The sequence below is a fragment of the Schistocerca nitens genome, chromosome 2 (assembly GCF_023898315.1).
Source record: "Schistocerca nitens isolate TAMUIC-IGC-003100 chromosome 2, iqSchNite1.1, whole genome shotgun sequence".
Lineage (NCBI taxonomy): Eukaryota > Metazoa > Arthropoda > Insecta > Orthoptera > Acrididae > Schistocerca > Schistocerca nitens.
This window is the reverse complement of record NC_064615.1, coordinates 743325105-743342779: the sequence shown is the minus strand read 5'-3', so window position 1 is coordinate 743342779 and position 17675 is coordinate 743325105. Positions and strand designations below refer to the sequence as shown.

The 17675-nt window shown below is 40.0% G+C and overlaps 1 protein-coding gene across 1 annotated transcript in view; it reads right to left on the bottom strand.

Annotated features, from left to right (window-relative positions):
- LOC126234602 (uncharacterized) overlaps positions 1–17675 on the bottom strand; it is a 254873-nt gene that overhangs the window by 170306 nt on the left and 66892 nt on the right. Inside the window, exon 3 of the mRNA XM_049943322.1 lies at positions 9714–9854. Within this exon, the coding sequence (XP_049799279.1) occupies positions 9714–9854 (141 nt within the window). The remainder of the gene's footprint in view (positions 1–9713; positions 9855–17675) is intronic.

The following is a 17675-nucleotide window of genomic DNA, read 5'->3' as shown; positions in this document are numbered from 1 at the left end:
TTCCTGAATGTCAGATTTCTTCTACTATCCTCGTTCATCTAATGACGCATTTTCTTGTTACTTAAACTATCACAAATATAATACTAATAATAAATCCATTTACTTGTATATTTTATAGTAGTCCAATAGAGATCCCAGATAGGGTCAGATTTTTTCCTGTTTCAGTTTTTGGAAAGCGTTTGGTTTTGGGACTTTTAGAGTAGCGCGCCATTATATGCAGTTTTCTATTCTATACAGATCGAACCTTGCAGTGAAAATTTCTCACGGAGCCTGATAAATGCTTTTTGTGTAATGCGAAACATTATCACATTATTCTTCATTTTATCACAGTCCGCAGTCACCAAGCTTATGCGCTCCCCTGCAACGTCTTAACTACAACGACGCTGTACTATTGTTCACATACGTAATTTTTTTTCTTCTGATTTTTCGATAAACTTGTGTAACTGATGTTCTGATTTCTTTTTGTTTCATGCCATTGTGTTAAGAAAACTGTAAACAAGTTTCAATGTGAATATTAATGTTTATGTAAAATGTCAAGTAATATTGTGATAGAATTGAAAAGTAACAGATGTTGAGACTGTTTTAAGATGTTAAAATTGTAACTGTGGATCTGGTCCATACGTAGGCAATGTGTTAGGATATGTAGAATGCAAAACCTCGTGTGAATACCCGGCCTGTCAGGGAGCGGTAAAAGGTGGATGGCAGGCGAGCGCGGGAAAATGCACGCGCGCACTGCAGGGCACAACGGGCTCAGTAGTAGTTGGAGTCTGGCACTGGTTTGAGCAACACCTTCTGGAGCGAGGAGGCTCTCCTGGAAGACGTAGTTTCACTGAGCCTCGGGTATGCCGTTCCAAATCCTACGCAGCATGGCAAAATTCCATAGGCACTAAATGGAAAAGTATTGCGACGCTAAGAACAATTAAAGTGCCGATACATGAAGAGCCATAGCTGTGGTTTCATGTGTGTTCTGTGCCTCGTCATCTCGTCGCCCGCCAACCGCCGCATCGATACTAGCAGGTTGAAAATTTTAGTACTGTATTCGTATGGATCAGAGTGAACTGTGCAATAATAACCTAAATTTTACCAGAACTTTCCCATCATTCAATTATCCCCTCAACTAACCTAGACAGTGTCCTTTCCAAATGTTGTGCAATCCGAGTGTCCCAAAAATGAAAATTAAAAATTGTGTTAATAATTATTTGCAGAACTAGCTATATTAGAATGGTGTTTAAAGAAATGTTTTGTTAATGAACCAGTAAATGAATAACGAAGGTCTAGCGAAGTTGAAAGATAACTTTAATATTGATATAGTAATGAAGTTTATTATTTCAAGACAGATATAAAGGTATTTAAATGAGCGGTAAATAAGATGAAAAGAATAGTAACTTATATACTGGAAATCTTTAACGCATAATAAATTCAGTAATCATTTTTTTAATACAGCTATCATAACAGGGTCCCCCCCCCCCTCTTTTATTCATTTGAATTTTGAAGTGTTCTAAATTGGTTTGACCAGCAAAAGTTAAAGTCAATATAAAAGTCAAAATTTATCAGTGTTTTATCTTTATCAAAATTGACATTTTGTGTGTGGCTCGAAAGTGCTATTTCTAGGGTAACCTGTGCCCGATTTTAATCAGATTAATAGACAGTATAACGTTTTGTAGTATACATTATAGTGTACTGTTATGTATTCATGGTTTTTTCCATATCAGTACAGAACGTGAAACTATCAGTTCAATAGATTTTCTGGTTCTAAAATTCTACTATATTATGCAGTGTTACCACTTGTTGTTTTGCATGAATATATACCAACTTGTACAGGGAAGAAACTCAGTTAATGCCTAATTAGGCTGGCGACCGTATTATTATCAAATTGGTAACATCTGGTTTGCTTTTGGTCCATCCTGACGTGTAATTGCATTTCGAACTTACTTGACGGATAATTGTTATTACAGAGTGGGTGTAAGTCTGATTTGCCACCATTCAGGTACACGCGGTCGAGATCTATACGAAAATCCTTTCTCATAAGGTGAACCCCGCCCACTTACCATAGTACAGGCTTTAACGAGTATTGTGTGCCCCACGCGCACATTACAAGTGGCTCCCGATGACAGGACATCCAGTTGTTGTCGGTCACAAATTAACGTGGATACCGAACAGTGCATGTTGAGTGGCACGAATTGCAATAATATTTAGTGAAGTAAATAGCAGTGAACGTCAAGTACGGTGGTGAGGTGTAATTTGCGTTCAGTATGGACAAGAATGTAGACACAGTAGATGTGCCGAGCGTAATGGAAGATATGGCTGGCAATGACAGGAGTTTACGCGGCCAGATAACAGATGGCATTAGCGGTAGACAATTGGCGTACATGCAATACCACGAACATGTTAACGAACAGACTGAAATGTCGAGATCGCCTCGAACACAGCAAGGAATAAAACAGGAAGTAGAGGATGACTTTGTAGATGATAGTGGGTATGTGAACGAATCCACTGACATGTTTGATTCACCACAGATAAAGAAAGAACCGAAAGAAAATTTTGAAGTGGGATCGGAACGCACCGATTCCGTAGAACAAGACAGTGTGAAAATTTTAAGTATGAACGACTTGTTTGAACGATTAACCAAACAAATTGCAGGACAGAATGATCAGCTTCAAAAACAAGTTAGTAATCAGGTTAGTCAGCTTAAAACACACATTGACGAGCAGCTTAAAACACAAGTTGGTCAGCTTAAAGCACAGGTGGAAGAACAAGGAATTAAAATTATTAAACAAATAGAACAGGTAGAACAAAAAGTGGGTAATTTAAGTTCTGCAGTAAATACTATGAAGTCTGAAATTGACACAATTACTAAAAATATGAATAATATGCAGGGGGAAATTGAGGACATTAACAGTAGATTTGATGTTGAAATTCTCAACATCCAAGAGAAAGTAGAGCCTCTAGTTGAAACGAAAGTAGACGAAAAAGTGTTCGGACTTAAAACAGAGATCGTAAACGAATGCCAACATGGACTATCACAGTTGAAAAAGGCAGTTTCAGATACTGAAAGAAATTTAGGCGAAAAAGTTACCGGATGTGTACAAAAGTGTGAACAAAATACATCGAAAATTCAAGGCAAAATTTTCGATCTCGAGAGTAAAATCAAAGATAGGCCTGGTGTTGTCTGCAATGGCACGCCGCTTACGAAGCTGTTGGAAGGTGAGGAACGCTTCGATACCGCCAAAAAACATAACGGATGGCATCTGTTAGATTTCATCAAAAATTGCGAGAGGATGTTTCCTAAACACTTGTCTGGTCAGGAAAAGATAAACGTAGTAATTAGCGCCTTAGCAGGTGACGCTAAGCGCTGGGGAATTAACTTAAATACCGAACTAATGACGTTCGAAGAGTTTAAACAAAAGTTTATGGAAGAATACTGGTCCGAACAAAAACAGGATCATTTGTGGCGCGAGTTTATCATGGCCAAACTTCATGATAACAGGGGCAGGAATTCATGAAAGATTTCTGCGAATATTGGTACCGAATGTTGACGCACTTAAGAGGGAGAAGATCCGATTCTGAAATCGCATGGGAGCTATATAAAAAGCTTCCAGAAGATTCGAAGAGATATGTGGGAAGCAATCATCGCAGCTTCCAAGCGTTTCTCGAAAGGGTCGAAGACGAAGACCACTGGCGCGAAAGTCGTGCCAATTATCAGAATTTTAGTAACAGGAATAACCGCAATAATGACGAGAGAAATGACGGCGATGGTTTTCGCGTCAACATGATACAGAGAGGTAGAGGCAGAGGAAGAGGAGGTTATCCAGGTCGCGGTAGAGGATACGCCGCGAAAAATAATAACGATGTGGGAAACTGATTTCCGCGAACGTTGCGGGCCAAACTGAAGCGAACAGAACATACCGGCGCCGATTTAAAAAACATTACCGGACTGACAAAGTTATGAGACAGCTTAGAGACAGGCGTGGAACGACGCAGCGTGTTGTTGCGAAACAAGCGTCAGGTGCGTGCGCAGATTCATCTTCGCCGCGCAGTGCGATACATGTTAACAGGCGAGTGGAGCATCAGAGGGGCAACGGCCCAGCCTAGCAGAACAGCTGTTCAGAGAGAAGCCGCTAGCAAGGCGGCAGAATTAGGTACAAACATTGCCATAAGAGCTGGTGAATACATTACGAGTGGTAATTCCGTGGCGAAGGAAATAGTGGATGGAACAGTGGATACACAGAGAGGTGCGGTTAGCAGTGTTAGCAATGAAGTAAATGGCGAGAATGAATTGGCAGAAATAACTGATTGGCGTGTGCAGATCGACGATCTGTACAAGGGCCTCAAGCAATGTGAGTGGGAGGATTTTAAGAAGGAATATGAGGCAAGGAGGTTAATTAGTGAAAAAGGAAATAGTAGGGATGTCGATAAGGTGACGTGGCCCGAATTTGAAGAGGAGAGAGTAAATAGCGCCGCGCAAAGTACGCGTGCTGCCGATAGGACGATGGTTAAAGATAGGAAGGAATCGGAGGATGAAATCCTAAGCATTGACAAGGAAGTAACTTCTGTTAACGATCCGCCAACAGTACAAGCTGTTACCAAAAGGCACCATGGGGAAGGGGGCAGGTAATTACCTAAGAGTAACTGAAGTCCACGAGGATTACACTAAATATGAAGTAACAGTGGATGTGAGTAAAGCTGATAATGAGGTCGTTTTGCCTAAAGAGGATATTGAGTTAAAATCAAAGCCTGACGAAAATGCAGAGGAATAACTTAGTGTCTGTCTCAGAAAAGCTAGGTTAGAACCTGAAAGCGATCCAGAATGGTCGGATTCTGACGATAGTTCAGATGAGTATTTCGGTACTAGTGAAAATAATGGGAATACAGCTAATTGCGATATTGTACCTACTGATGATGAAGTTTCAAAACAAAACACAGATGCTGAGACTAAATACAGAAAAAAGGAGCCACTGGACGACTCAGCGTTATTGTTACAAAGAGTTCAAGTGTTTATTAATGACTTTGAGCTCCAGGAACCAAAGAAACCGCCAGATATAGGTGACGTACAGGTCAGAAGCATATCTTGGGACGATGTTATCGTCGACCCGTATTTGCATAGGGAAGAACACAACAATGAAAGGCATTTGACGGTTAAACAAACTGTAGTATCAGTTGAAATTTATAATGTGAAATTGCAAGTACTTCTTGATACGGGATCTCAGGTAAGTGCGATCTCCCAATTGTTCTTAAAACACATCTGTGATAAGCCTGGACTAGTAATTATGTCAGTGACTGGTGTAAAAATTGTTGGTGTTACTGGCAAGACTAGCAAGCCAGTAGAGAACCAGATATTGGTTGAATTTAGTATAAAAGGACAAAAGTTTGAACACGAGTTTTTGGTTGTGCCAGACTTGAGTACTGAAATGGTTCTGGGTATAGATTGGCTAGATAAAGAAAAAGTTATTATTGATTGTAGCCAGGAAGTCGTTAAAATTAATAATGCATCTACGAATTTGGAATTAAAATTTGAGGAAAATGGGAAGGTGGTAGATTCAGAAATTGGTTCTTTATTGTTGGAGATCGACCAAGTTTTTGATGGTTTGCCAAACATGTATGAAATGTACCATGTCATGAGGCTGATAGATGAGAGCGACAGGCAAGGGAATGATTTTAAAGAAATTGTGGAAAATTTGAAGGAGATATCTCCTGATCAGAAAATAGAATTTCTTGATCTTTTAGAAAGTAATAGCACCGTATTTTCGGACAAACATGGCCTAGTTAAGAACTTTGAATACCAGATTGAGACATTAGAGCATAAACCTTTCTTTGTAAGACCGTTTTCGGTACCCATATCAAAGAGGCAGGCCGTTCAAGTGGAAATAGATAAAATGATAGAATGGGATGTAATCGAACGGAGTAGCTGCGAATATAATAGCCCCCTTATCATCGTGAATAAAAGGGGCAGGGGAGTAAGAGTAGTCATTGTCGCCAGGACTTTGAACAAAATTGTAAAGAAGAAAATAGAGCTTAAAATCTGGACGAAATGCTCCAAAAGTTTTATAATGTGAAGTATTTAACCAGTCTGGACATGACCGCCGGATACTGGCAAATCCCATAGAGCAAAGAATCCCGTAAATATACCGCTTTTCTATTCGCCGGGAAATGCTATCAGTATAAAGTAGTGCCATTTGGGCTTAGCACTTCTGTGGCGGTATTTATTAGGGCACTGGACTTTGTATTAGGGAGAGAATTGAGTTCCCGGCTAACCATTTATGTAGATGACTTGATGATTGCTATTGAGGAATGGCAAGAGCATTGTGAATTATTGCAGAAAGTTTTTGTTGCTGTACAAGCAGGGGGCATGACACTAAAGTGGAAGAAATGTGAATTCGTGAAGTCGGAAATAAAGTTTTTGGGGCATATTTTTACTACGACCGGGATTGGCAAGGACCTGGTAAAGTTAAGTGCAATAGCAAAGTGTCCAGCTCCTAGAAATAGAAAACAGTTGAAAGCCTTTTTAGGTCTATGTGGGTTCTATAGAAAATTCGCCAAGGTGGGCAAGCTTTGAATAGTCCTCATTTGAATAATCATCTTAAGAAAAATAGTGATTTTGTTTGGACTGAAGGGTGCATGAGAGATTTTGAAAATTTAAAAAGTGAACTCTTCCATGACAATATTTTGCATCATCCCATACTGACAGAACCTTTCCACCTGAATACCGACAATAGTGCTTATGGGATTGGTATAGAAGTTTTTCAAGAAATCTGTGATGGCAAAGAAGTCGAACACAGGACTATCGCGTTTGCAAGTAGAACTCTAACAAAATACGAGAGAAACTACACTATGTCAGAAAAGGAGGCTTTAGCCATTATATGGGAATTAAAGAAATTCAGGAATTATCTGTGGGGCCATAAGCTCATCATACATACTGACCACAAAGCTTTAACTTTTCTTAAAGATTGTCGTTTACTTAATGGCAGGCTAACTCGTTGGGCTTTGTACCTACAGCAGTTTGATTATGAGATTAGCTATGTTAAGGGTACTGAGAATTACGTGGCAGATGCTTTATCTCGATTGCCTAATGGTATGAGTGAAGTGCACAATGAAAATGGTGAAGGGGGTACTTTTCAAATAAGGTATATGAAAGAGGTTTCAGGAAAAAGGAAAATTGAGCAAATATGTAAAAACATCATCAGAATGAGGATCTGACGTGGAAATCTGTGAAGGTAAATTTTGACAGTGTGCAGTATCCTCAAATTAAGAAATACTACAAAATCTTTAAAGGCATTTTATACAGGAGAAAAGATTTAGTCACCGTATTATTATCAAATTGGTATCATCTGGTTTGCTTTTGGTCCATCCTGACGTGTAATTGCATTTCGAACTTACTTGACGGACCATTGTTATTACAGAGTGGGTGAAAGTCTGATTTGCCACCATTCAGGTACACGCGGTCGAGATCTATACGAAAATCCTCTCTCATAAGGTGAACCCCGCTCACTTACCATAGTACAGGCTTTAATGAGTATTGTGTGCCCCACGCGCACTTTACAGTCTCTGAACATGAACACTACAAAATCAGTTAAGCGAGTTTTATTTTGGCGAACAGTAAGTGAATCTAATCCAAATTGAACTACTTATGACGTATTTTCTCGTTTCGCGCCTGTTGTGGTTACTGTGATGTAGCCAGACTCCGAACAATATCTGTTCGGAGGAATTAAGTACGTTCTTTACTGTTCTGTCACATTTTTTCCTTTATTTTGGAGGAGATAAATTACAGCGAACAGCCAAACGGTCATAAATCCTTTGCAGTACTGCGACTTTGCAGCATAAAACAAAACCCATCCATCAAATGATTTTCTTGTATTGCTCTATAGTCCAGGTTTTTTGCTTCGGCACCGTGTGTTCCCGTTACAGGCATTTGCATCACTGATGAATGGTCTTTGAATTCCTGCTCGTCTTGCAGTTCCCTACTTAAGGAGCTTCTTTCGTATTTTCTGGTGCTGACAGGGTTCACGAGTGTGATATTCAAGTCCTGCAGTGACTTTTTCAGCTCAGTCGTCCTTATTTTTCGTCAATCTTCTTCAATGAGGACTGTAACAAGCACTTAACATACACTTACGTCCGCGTTTGTAACTTACAAGGGAACTGATTTGACTCATTTTGATGGGATGTTAGGCCACAACTAGAACTTCAATGTATGTAACCAGCAAGACGCAAGAACGAAATTTTACGCATGCTTATTTACTTTGTACGATCACAAATATTCAAGGAATCCGCCACTAAGCGAGCAAGCACTTTTCATTCCCACGTAATTCTTACAGCAGATTTCTTATCACTGTGAAAATTATAGTTATTTAATGAGCCATTTATTATTTTCGTAATGTCTATAGCGAAAGAAAGAAGAAAAATTTTTCGTAGAGACTGAAAGGACACAGAAGAAGTTTCAATCAGATCAGTATAGTCATTTTATTTATCTTATTTTAGCTAACATTTGTGACAAGTGTGGAGCACGGCAAGAATCACAGAAACATGGGAAACAATAATTATTGCAATATACAGCACTTGTAATGAGCGCAGAACTTTGCGTGTTCATTGATTTTTCAGTGTATACTGAAAAACAGTCTTACTTTGCGTTCACAAAAAGTACTCTGCTATCACACAATCTCATGAGGTACGACACGTCCGTTGCTAAAATTACGTGGAAATGAGAAAAATTATTAGCAGTGATATTCGATCCAAAGACCTTGTGCTTGTGAAACCAAGTTCTTAGTCGTTGGCATATGAACTACTTAAATCCGAGTGACGATACGAAGTATACCTGCAGGCCAAAGTTTTTCAACTCTGTTTTCTCGAAAACGGTCGAGAGTTGCGTCTTCATATTTACTTACCTTGAAGTCTTAGTCTTGTCCTGCGTACCCTGTCAGTATGAATTAAACTGGTGAGGCTAAGTTCTTACGGTCCCTTTGTTGGCGGATAGTATTTTCCACTTTACCTGTGTGCGCTATAAATCTTCCGTACGTTGCCTCCTGAAACACCAAACATTTCGCCTACCTTGGTTACGGGAGTACCCACTATACGACCACCAGCAATTCGCCCTTGTTCGAATGCAGTCAGAACTACACAGAACACTTCACCGAGAAGGAGTGACACTTGCAACGTACTGAGGACATGGCGCAGGTACCCTTCGTGGTCAAATAAAACAGCGCAACCTGTTCCCACCAGATCACCGATGTTAACCGCTGTCGGGCTTGACAAGCACTTGGATGGGCCTGCCGAGCGTTGTTGGCAAGACGGGTGCGGGTGCAGTCAGCTATTGGGAGTCCAATCGAGGAGCTACTCTATTGAGAAGTAGCGGCTCCGGTCACGAAAACTGACGATGGCTGGGAGAGTGGTGTACTGACCACATGGCCCTCCATATACACATCCACTGACTCCTATCGGCTGAGGATGAAGCGACGGTTGGTTGGCACCGTTAAGCATTCCGATTCCTGTTCGGATGGAGTTCGGTTTTTAGTTTATTCATTTCTCGCCCTGTTCCCATATTTTTGTCCAATCCCTGGCTTAATATATTGTATCCTAAAAGCTATGTTGATTGTTTTTAAGATTTTTTAATTGATAAGAAGGTGCTTGAAGATGAAACCTTGTGAAATCATGAACAGGAGAATAAACGCAAGCTGATAAGGGAGTAAGCAGTACTGGGAGGTAGGCAGCAGGCTGGGACTCACGCGTGACGTGGTAGGCGAGGGCGGCGAGCAGCACTACGAGGACGGCGGCGCCCAGCACGGAGGCGGTGATCAGCACGGCGGGCCGGTGTCTGCGCAGCCAGCCGCGAGACAGCACCACCATCGGCGACGCCAGCGCCGCGCCTGTAAACGCCGGCAAGCCGTCAGCAAGGCCGTCCTCACGGGGGTGAAAGCTACATGGGTGAAGAGGCAACAAGCCACATAGTTCCATTCCAGACCACTAGAGGCGCTAGGGGTCAAACGAAGCTGGAATTGACCAATGAGAGCTGTCTAAACTCCAATGGTGGTGGTTTTGAAATATTCTATCGTCTTGCTCTGCACTGAAGTCTGTGGTCCTCGGTTACAGTCGTCTTTGTATTTGTTTCATATTTACATACTACCCATCTTCATTATAAACAGATTTTTTACTTTAAATTCATAAAGTTCACCGTGGAATTGAAGAGATTTACTGCTGAAAATGTCCACAATTAATTGTAAGGTAGGACATTTAATTTTTCATTAAATAATCTCGTAACCTATAAGTGAAATGTATTCTCTTCTATTGTGAATTAAGCAGTGTGGTTTTCGTTTGTTTATTTAAATAACTTTGATGTGTCTGTATTAGTTTTATTTAATGAAGACTTCTGTTTTTTTTCAGAATATTCAACAACAGATTAATGTTTGAATACTCCTGCAAATTTCCCGGCTGTTCATCTGGCTATTACGTAGGTTCAACGGAGGAAATTTGCAACAAGCATTTCGACAGGTTTCCAAAACAACCTCAAGAGTTGCTTCTAAAGTGGAAGAGTGTTTGTAAACTGTCACCAGATGTGAATTGTGCTTCTTATTTCGTTTGTGAAGATCATTTTTTCGAAGAAGATTTTATGGTTAAAAGTAGGCATAGGCTAAACAGGGGTGTCCTTCCAAAACATGTGACAGTTGTTCCTTGTGAAATTGCCAAAATCGGTAGTGAATCAGGTGACACTTGTGAACAGTGAATTGGGCCTACCAAGCACTAGTGGTACTATGGCAACTGTTCTTGTGTGCTTGAGGAATAAAAAGTAAGTTTTGTTTTCATTTCACTGTTTTCATTTTACTGTTTTTATCCACCTTTCCTGCTTTTGGTACTTGATATTTTCTTTTTTGTGTTGAAGCATCTACAATAGTAAGATGTAGGAAACTTTCTATGAAATTAGTCGTCAGTAGTGCAAGTTTGCTAGACAGTTACTCAAAACTTATAGTCCTGAAACGTAGTTTTAACAAATTTTAGAATTCTTCATTAATTAATACTGTGATAAATATTTCTTAATTGAACCTCTTTAACTGCTACTTATTCTCTTAATAATAGGCTTTTTTTCTCCATTGATCCAGCAGCTTGTATGACATAAAAATTATGACATTATTCAGGAATATTCGTAGTCCAGTTTAGTTGCTACAATGTTATTTTTCTTTTGCTTCAATTATTTACACTACAAGCTTGTTTCGACTTACTCTCAGTTTCAAGTGTTGCATCTAGTTCTAATGAACCATAAAACATGCTGGAGCTTTTACATGTTGATAGATAATATAAGCATGCCAATTTAAAAGTCTATTTTTGACGTTTGCGCCTGTCGCTGCTCCTATCATGTTTTCTTGTCTGTCAGACGCAAACGTCAAAAATAGACTGAAAATATTACTGAATAGGTTTCTCTCTGCTGCAGTACAGTGTGCTATAGCTGTGTTTCAATTATTTTATTATGATGCCAGCCAAAATAATTACATAGCACGCCCAGAAAAATAAGGTAATAGAATTAAAAGAAAAAGAAAAACCTACAAAGTAAGTAAACTAGGGGGGTGATGCAACCAGAAATGTTTTCATATTTTAGATCATCTCCATACCACTTGAGGCGGTGTTGTCGGTCTGTGTTTCCCACTTTTAACATGGGAGTTGCGTTTCTCTTTTTTCTTGTTCTGTGGCCGTCTTCAGCGACAGGTCGCACAGGGGAAAAGGTCCGAATACAGCTGATTTTGTATTAACTGGTTTAGCGAGTATGAGAGCCTGTGATTCCCTGACAACTAAATGAGACAAAGCATACAATGAATTTCATATCAAATAATTTATCTGCTCACCAGATTTAAGGTAGGTAACACTTATAACTAAACACTAAGCTTATTCCATTAGTGTAAGCTGAGTATATCATTATGTATTATTAATATAAATAAGGATGCCATCTATTAATTCAGTTATCTGTAAGTACTCAGCAGTTATTAAATTTGCACTACTTGAGAGGGCCCCCACGAATAAACTAGTGACCTTAGGACGATGAAACTTTGGCGAAACATTTGTAACATCGTGCAGAAGAAAAACAACAAATAAACCACTGAAAGAAACATTTTAATTTTCACATGAGGGGCTAACATTTGTTAATCGTGTACCGTGTTTACATTCCAAGTTACAAACTTTTCTCAGTGTGACGACCATCTGCGTCCACACCAGAGATAACATTTCACAACTGTTCGAAGCACTTTTCAAATGGTGGACCATGGGATGTTCATCTGTCATACCACAGCTCGTGCTCTGTTCAAAGATCGTACATTGTGTACAATACTCTCACCCACAGCAACATTAACTTCAACAGTTTATGGTGCAACTGGCCGCCGGCCTCTCCCTGGAGCAATTCCCAAATTGCAGGTTAATTTGCACTTCCAAATCAAGTTCTTCAACCTCAGTGCAGAAGGAGGTCTCATTCCTTTACCGGTACCTCGTCCATACTCGCGAAGCGCATCAACACCTTGCTGCTCTTTTCATAAAACAACTCTCCGACTAAGGTCCTGCTCACCTTGTGCAGACCCATGCTGACTGCCTGCAGCTCTAATGCACATTGATACGGTAAAACGTTTTTCGTCGAAACTGGCTTAACTAGTTAAAGTATAATAATAACCACCGAATACATCCTTGAATGAGGGTATCCATTGAGTCACGTAATGGAGTTAGACTATACTAGGTAGCTTTTTTTAACGCGACTTGTTTTGCTACAACACACGAAATATTTTATTTATGATCACAACTTTTATGATAAAAGGAAATATGAAAATTATTTTATTTTTCTACGTAATAACCATTAATGTCCGAACACCAGTTCAATTGTGGCACCAACTTTTGGATACCGCAGTCTTAGAACTCGGCCGTCAGTCCATTTAACCAGACAGTTACAGCTGCTTTCAACATATCATTCTCCAATCTTTGTCCACCAAGAAAGTCATCAAGTTTTGGAAAAAGAAAGTGATTGTGCTAGAGCAGATCTGTAGGACGGGTGGTCCAGTAATTCTCACCGAAAAGTGTCAGGCTGCGCCATTGTCGTTGCTCCGAAAGAGTCCGAGCATTGTCGTGAAGCAGAATAATGGCCCTCGAGAGTAGTCCCCTGACCCAGAAGCTGTGGCCATGATTGTTTGTGTTGGCGTCTGTTTGAATTTCTTTGGTTTTGTCGCAGAATATTAATGATGCCACTCACTGGATCGTCGTCTATGAAGTATACGGAGCAATCTATCTTTAATCATCAATCACAATATCACTGAAGAACTCTTCACCATTCTTGCTGCAGCACTCCGAAAATACAGATTTGGCAGTAGTTTTTGTTCGCTGTTCGCCCGTATTATTCTTGGGACCCATCTCCCATATATTTTTCGTACTGTTGTTTGTCAGTAGTAATTGCATAAATTATTGACCTTGAAACAAAATGTTAGATCGTCACTTTAATTCTTGCACACACTCCTTGGCCCTTAAACCATACAGTGACGGACTCACATTTATTTTACTATGATTTCTGGTCCTAACAACAAATGGCATATTAGACATGAAATACGACCGACCCAAGTCACCTCGTTTACTTGAAAGGTGAGAAGCAATAATATTGCTTCTATTAAAAGTCTCCAGTCCTGCAACGACCTTAGACCGTCAGGCGAGAACACTTTAATCTCCTCGTGTAGCTTGGCATCGCCGTCCAATGCTGCTGCAAGAGCAGGTGCACGACGACTGACGCCGTCTACCCAGATTCACGTCTAATATTCCACTTGCAGTGAGAACCAGGAATCATCGTAAAATAAATGAGTGAGAGCCCATCGCTGTATGGTTGAAAGGCCAAGGAAATTGTGCAAAAATTAAAGTGACTGGTGATCTTACCTTTTACTACAGAAAGTGAAATAAAGTACCTATCCTTACCTTATCTCTCTTGAGATTAGTTTTTGTTTTTTAAAAAAATAAACATTTAATGCATTGATTTGTGTTGTAGCTCTCAGCATCACCGTGCGCTCGAGCGCGTGACCTTGGAGCGGACTTACCCGCTGCAGCGAAGTACTGCCTTTGACGTCATATGGGTGTTGACTGACGCCCGCGGCTCTGTGGTTTCTTAAAAAACTATTTTGCACTCACAAAAACATTTTTCTTCAAACCATTGGACTGACCATAGAAGAAAACAATCCCAAATTTCAGAAACTGGAGATGGTATATCAGCTCTTCAAGGACTGCTGCAATAGAAAATCCATCTCCATCAACGCGAAAATTAGGCACTACAAAAAAGCTATAAAACTGGAAGTGCTCTCCTACTTAACGTAGGAGAAAAAGAGAAAATGGAGAAGGAAAGAGTGTAGTTCTCCCAAAAATTCGGGGATTCAAAGCAGATGAATATGGCAACTACAAATTAAGAAGCAACAAAGAACTATCGAAGAATTACCGAACTTTCAGACAATCGGGAGAAGGCAGTTCAGCTTTCTGGAAACGTGGAAAAATAGAGGACAAATAATACATTAAGAAAATTCGAAAATTTCAGTAACGAAAAGAACAGATGGATCAGAGATACTCAAAAACTTAGGAGAGATGAAGCTAACTGAAGCTATTCAGAACAAAAATTCTGAACCAAAATAAAAAATAAAGGGTTTTCGAAAAAAAAGAGGGAATAAAGAAGTGCTGGAAGATACGAAGAACCACTTTATTCGAAAAAACAATGTCTCTAATTGTTTTACATGGTCCATAGTTGGCGTGAGTAAACATGAAGGTGAAACCTAAAAAAAATTAGAATTAGAAAAAACATCAAAACGATTGAAAAACAAGGTTAGATACCATCAAAATTAACTAGCAAAAACTGCAACATTAATACTATTATTCAATTGATGCGATCTGTAACGCTGCCTACTAAAATTCAATTGTCAATTTACTCACCTTTGTAGGAGACGCTTTTTGTATGTGCTGTATTTTGGTACTAGGGGGAATGGCTACCAATGCAGATAAAGCATTTCTATTATTTCCTCTGGTACCGTGTTTAAAAAAGAAAACAGGATGCTTGTCCAGAGAATGTATCAAAATGAGCAATATACAACTGAAAACCCACTAACGGAAATATTACACTCAGAACCTGATGATTCTTAACTTTCCGCGGACAGTGAAACTTTTAATAACTTGTTCAGCGTTACTTCACCCTCACATTGAAAAAGACAAGCACGCGAAAAATTTTATCCTCGTCTACCTGGTTCTCTAATGACAGTTCATTAAAATACCTCAACAAGGGAACATATAGCCATCATCGCCCGTGGAGGAACCGGAGTTCTTCGATTTCTTTTATTTCATTCCACTCCGCTTGTATGTTACTGTATGCGTAAAATATTGCTTTTGTTAATAACCTCTTCATGCGTAATATATGGTTGGGAAAGAAGTGATACCTCTACCATTTTCGTAATTGTCAGTGCTATTTTGTTTTTATACTTGATAGTAGTTTTCATCTACATCTACATCCTTATTCCGCAAGCCAATTGACGGTGTGTGGCGAGATATGCGTAGGAGGGAGCAATAAACTGCTTGACTCCTCAGTGAAAGTATGTTTTCGAAACTTCAAAAAAAGCCCGTACCGAGCTACTGAGCGTCTCTCTTACAGAGTCTTCCACTGGAGTTTAACTATCATCTCCGTCACGCTTTCGCGATTACTAAATGATCCTGTAACGAAGCGCGCTGCTCTCCGTTGGAGCTTCTCTATCTCTTCTATCAACCCTATCTGGTACGGATCCCACACTGGTGAGCAGTATTCAAGCAGTGGGCGAACAAGTGTACTGTAACCTACTTCCTTTGTTTTCGGACTACATTTCCTTAGGATTCTTCCAATGACTCAGTCTGGCATCTGCTTTACCGACGATTAATTTTATATAGTCCTTCCATTTTAGATAACTCCTAATGCCTACTCCCAGATAATTTATGGAATTAACTGTTTCCAGTTGCTGACCTGCTATTTTGTAGCTAAATGATAAGGGATCTATCTTTCTATGTATTCGCAGCACATTACACTTGTCTACATTGAGATTCAATTGCCATTCCCTGTACCATGCGTCAATTCGCTGCAGATCCTCCTGCATTTCAGTACAATTTTCCATTGTTACAACCTCACGATACACCACAGCATCATCTGCAAAAAGCCTCAGTGAACTTCCGATGTCATCCACCAGGTCATTTATGTATATTGTGAACAGCAACGGTCCCACTACAATCCCCTGCGGCACACGTGAAATCACTCTTACGTCGGAAGACTTCTCTCCATTGAGAATGACATGCTGCGTTCTGTTATCTAAGAACTCTTCAATCCAATCACACAATTGGTCTGATAGTCCATATGCTCTTACTTTGTTCAATAAACGACTGTGGGGAACTGTATCAAACGCCTTGTGGAAGTCAAGAAACACGGCATCTACCTGGGAACCCGTGTCTATGGCCCTCTGAGTCTCGTGGATGAATAGTGCGAGCTGGGTTTCACACGATCGTCTTTTTCGAAACCCATGCTGATTCCTACAGAGTAGATTTGTCTCCAGAAAACTCATTATACTCTAACATAATACGTGTCCCAAAATTCTACAACTGATCGACGAGAGAGATATTTCTATAGTTCTGCATATCTGTTCGGCATCCCTTCTAGAGAACGGGGATGACCTGTGCCGTTTTCCAATCTTTTGGAACGCTACGCTCTTCTAGAGACCTACGGTACACCGCTGCAAGAAAGGGGGCAAGTTCCTTCGCGTGGAAACTCACGATAGAGTGAGGAATTTTAACAGAACACTTTTCACTAAATGTATGTGGTCACACATCGACACAAACAACATCCGCCATCTTGCCAAGCTTTCCGTCAATAGAAATTTGTTGCGAACAGGTCAAACACGAACCGAGCTTGACAAACACGTCAAACAGCATCGTACAAGGTCAAATATTTGGCAAGCATAGTTACATTTGACAAAATGTTTCATCGTTTACGTGGTTCTAAAGGCGTCATACAGATTACATGGGACTCTGCACGTCTATCAACTTTTCAGGTGATAGCATTTTCGACCACTTTCGGCTGTATCTGCTACATTTCTTGCCATCTAGGACTTTCACAGGTGCTTAATGGTAGCCTTATTTGGTACAGCCTTACCATAATGTTGTATCAAGGGCTGATTGACTGAACTTTACTGACAGACCAATTCTAACTTCATTTCATTTCACACAATACTTGTTTCCGAACTCTTATTACACAGGGTACCTCACATGAAACCGGTCTCACGCCCGAGATTCAAGTAACAATTAACTAACTAAAAAAGAACAGATAACAGTAACGTTAAAAACATGTAGTTACCCGTTCACAAGGTGTGCTGGAAGTGATAGCCGTGACATCCAGGCCACTTCACAAGCAATTCGACCAGAGATGACTAACCGGTACGTGAGGCGTAACAGTTGTGTGTATAATACTAAACTTGGATCAATGAACAAGATTCATTGCTGATCTAAATTGTCACAAAACCCGTTTGGCAACAGCGCTAAATATTTTATCACGCTATGACAGCAGATGTTACTCTTATATCGTAGTCACGAGTATTTACACTACTGTTTGCGAAAATTTCAGTACTTGGAAGGAATGGTCTGTTGTTGTTGTTGTTGTTGTTGTTGTTGTTGTCTTCAGTCCTGAGACTGGTTTGATG